At 38.9% G+C, this 3,817-nt stretch overlaps 1 protein-coding gene across 1 annotated transcript; it reads left to right on the forward strand.

The window, feature by feature from the left end:
* Positions 1-1,243: 1,243 nt before the first annotated feature.
* On the forward strand, positions 1,244-3,341 carry LOC138890035 (uncharacterized). Its single transcript, XM_070173388.1, has 3 exons — positions 1,244-1,467; positions 2,328-3,081; positions 3,147-3,341. Exons 1-3 carry the CDS (start codon positions 1,244-1,246, stop codon positions 3,339-3,341), a joined length of 1,173 nt encoding a protein of 390 aa, XP_070029489.1.
* Positions 3,342-3,817: the final 476 nt, after the last annotated feature.

Raw genomic sequence — 3,817 nt, forward strand, 5'->3', positions numbered from 1 at the left:
CCAATTACCCTTATCAGCTATAACCAATCAATTAATCCAACTCAACAAAAATATAGCCAATATGATCAATTTCTACACAAATTCAAACAACAAATCATATGAACATGATTTCTGAACCAATTCAACAACAATATCACATGAACACAAATCGAACAACAAAGAACAACTAAAATTTTGATTGAACAATATTTTTAGCAACAAACGAACCTACTTTCAGATTCAACAACAGCAACAAACAAGTATATTCAGATTTCTAAATTCAATAATCATTTGAACTTAAAATCAACTCTAACAACATTACAACCAACAATTCCTATATTAAACTTAAACAAGATTGTGAGACAAACTCAAGAAATAATCATAAATGATGAACAATAAAAAAAAATCAAACTTATACTAATTTCGGATTCAAGAACAATCAAACAAAGTATGAACTTAAATGAAAAGATTCAACAACAATAACAAGCAAGTTTTATTCAAATTCGAATTAAACTTGTATTAAGCTTAAACAAAACAAATAAACTTATTCAAATCACTAAACTTCAAATAATCAATTGATCTTTTAAAATTAAATCCAACAAAATTATAACAAAGATACATGATTCCAAAAAATTAAAACATAACTTCACATTAAATCACTGAATTAAAAACGAACTTCAAACAAAGATGAACATAAATTAAATCTATTTTTAAACAACAAAACATGATGGATTCACATGATTAAACCAACATACTCCCCGACTACAACTAAATTCTTTTTAGACAAATAACAAGATCGAACAAGAACCAATTATGAGCTTAAACTTGAATCTAACAATATTAACAATTTCTGAAAAATACATAAAATACATGAAACAAATTGAAGAAATAATTAATTAAATTTCAATTTGAATCTAACAAATATTAAACTAACGATTTCACATGAACAACTGAAAAATTAACAAAACAATGAACATGAACAAAACAAAAATCAAACATCTACCGATTTTAGATTCGAGAAATATCAAAACGAAATACGGAAAAAAATAAAACTCAAAATCTACTAACCGGATCGAAACGACGAACAACGACTAACCAACGACGAACTAGAACTATGTATGGATTGTTTTGACGACCCCCAACCAAAACTCGAACAAACGACGACGAAGACGAATTTAAGAAGCAACCGAAGAAACGCCGAAGCAGTAGCAGCAGTCGACGCAGCATCGTGAGCAACCAGTAGCAACAATGGCAGAACTAGAGGATGCAACAGCAACACAGAGGAGCTGGAGAAGATGAAGCAACAACAGACTGGGTTTTCATGGTGCATCTCGACGACGCAAGCAACAGTAACGACGGGGAAGCAGCAGCGACATGGACGACGCAAAAGCAGCTGCGACGATGGTCGTTTGGACGCGACGACGATAGTGTAGCTGCTGGGAGTTATTGCTGCTCGTCATGGCTGCTCGTTCATGGATGCTTGGGGCTGTTTGAGGTCGTCCATGATTGGACGTGGTGGAGAAGACGATGAAGAAACAAAAGGGGGGGGTGGATGTCGAGACGAAGCTCGAAGGTGGTCGTTTGGTTTTAATGGCGGACGGGGGGTCGACTTGGGTGGTCCGACGAGGGGTTGTGCGTGTGTGCGAAGGTGAGGTAGAGGGGGAAAGGGTAGCTGCCATGGTTGTGTGTGTTCTCAAGTTTGGAGAAGAAGAAGCAAAATGAGGGGGAGGGGGGGCGGATACCTTAGCTTTTTTTTAGGGTTTTCTTTTTATTTGTTTTGTAAAAAATGAAAAAATGAAAATGAAGAGGGGGAGTTGGGTTGTTGGTACTGGACTGGGTCGACCCGGTTTGGAATGGACCGGGTCATAGGGAAGGTTAGGCCATTTTTTGGGCATGTGGCTTGAAATTGAAGAAGAGGCCCAATTCCGACTTTCTTTATATTTTTGCTCTCCTTTCTTTTTTTATTTTTCTAAAACTAAATTCTAAAACTCCTTAAATTATTATTAAGACTAAATTAAGTTATAAAAGCGCAAATTAACTCCCAATAACAATTAACGCACAATTAAGTAATAATTAAGCATAAAATTGTATATTTGGACATTAAATGTTAAAATGCAAAAGATGCCTATTTTTGTAATTTTTAAATAATTTTTTTTAAAACAAACTTAATTACTAATAATTGTGTAATTAAATCCTACATGTAAAATGCGATATATTTTTGTATTTTTAATAATTTAACAAATAAACATGCACAGACAAACATACAAATAATTACACAAAAATACCACAAAATTGCACACCAAGAAAAATCATTTTTTTTTGAATTTTTGGGAGTAATTCTCATATAGGGCAAAAATCACGTGCTTACAGCAGGGTCAGTCAGTTGAGCAAGAGTCGGAGGAGATAAGAAAATTGAGACAACAATTGTCAGATGTATATCAAGCTTGGGTTTCCGATCGACCTCCACCCCAAGGTCCTTTAGAGGGAACTTCCACCATACCCCAGGCTACTCAAACACCACTCCATGCAATGAGCAATCACATTCTACCACTAGGGTATGTGCCAAACTACAGCCTCCACACTACCCCCGGTACCTCTAACATGCGACCTCCAGTCGCACTAGTCAGGAACACCCCTCTCGTCGTGTCTGGCGCACCGGTATATACAATCCCGTCACCACCTCCTGTGACGAGGCCAAACAATGAGCCACTATCTCATGCTTATGATGGCCAATACTACCCTCCAAATATGGCTTTCGGGGTCTCGGCCCCATACAATCAGACTCCTCAGTACGAGTCACCAGTGGAAAATGAAAAGCTTGCCACGACGGTTGAGCTAGATGAGATGGCCAGGAAAATAAAAAGTCTTGAACAGAATATAAAGAATATACAGGGACTAGGTGGTCACAAAAGTATTTCATTCAATGATCTATGCATGTTCCCTCACATCCATTTGCCACGAGGGTTCAAGACCCCAAAATTTGAGAAATATGATGGGCACGACGACCCTATCGCCCTCTTGAAAAGGTACTGCAACCAGTTGAGGGGTGCAGGAGGAAAAGAAGAGTTGTTGATAGCTTATTTTGGAGAAAGCCTTGTGGGGGTAGTTCCGAATAGTTCATTGACCAAGATATTTCTCACTAGCATGTTTGGAATGACATGACCCAGGCCTTCATCAAACAATTTCAGTACAACATTGATATTGCGCCGGATCGTAATTCCTTGTCCAATATGAAGAAAAAGCCGACCGAAAGTTTTAGGGAGTATGCCATCAAGTGGAGGGAGCAAGCGGCTAGAGTTAAGCCACCCATGGATAACCACGAGTTGATCACTATTTTTCTGGAGGCTCAAGAGCCTGATTAATTTCAGAACATGATGTCCGCGATGGGTAGACCTTTTGCAGAAGCAATCAAAATAAGGGAGATGGTCGAAAATGGCCTCAAGATTGGCAGAATTGTAAGTCAAGCTGCTCTCAAAGCCACCACCCAAGCTATCCAAAATGGGTCGGGGGGTTTGGCAAATAGGAAGAAAAGAGATGAAGGGTCCATGTTGACTTCGATATCTAGGGAAGTTCAAAGAGGGGCATCACACCCTTATGTGCAAGTTCAACAGGAGCAATCCAACTACCTTCAACATTATTACCCCTGCCAATTCCTCAATACTCTGTGGGCCCACCACAATATACAATGTTCAATGCTCAATCATATGCTCGGCCTCCCAATCAGCAGGTACGGGCACCAGCTCCAAGGGGCCCCCGACCTCAGCAGCAAAATTTTTGGGCACCCTACAATGCTCGTCCCAGGCAGGATTATGGTCGAGAGCAGAGGCCAACAAAAAAA

The sequence above is a fragment of the Nicotiana sylvestris genome, chromosome 1 (assembly GCF_000393655.2).
Source record: "Nicotiana sylvestris chromosome 1, ASM39365v2, whole genome shotgun sequence".
Taxonomy (NCBI): Eukaryota; Viridiplantae; Streptophyta; class Magnoliopsida; order Solanales; family Solanaceae; genus Nicotiana; species Nicotiana sylvestris.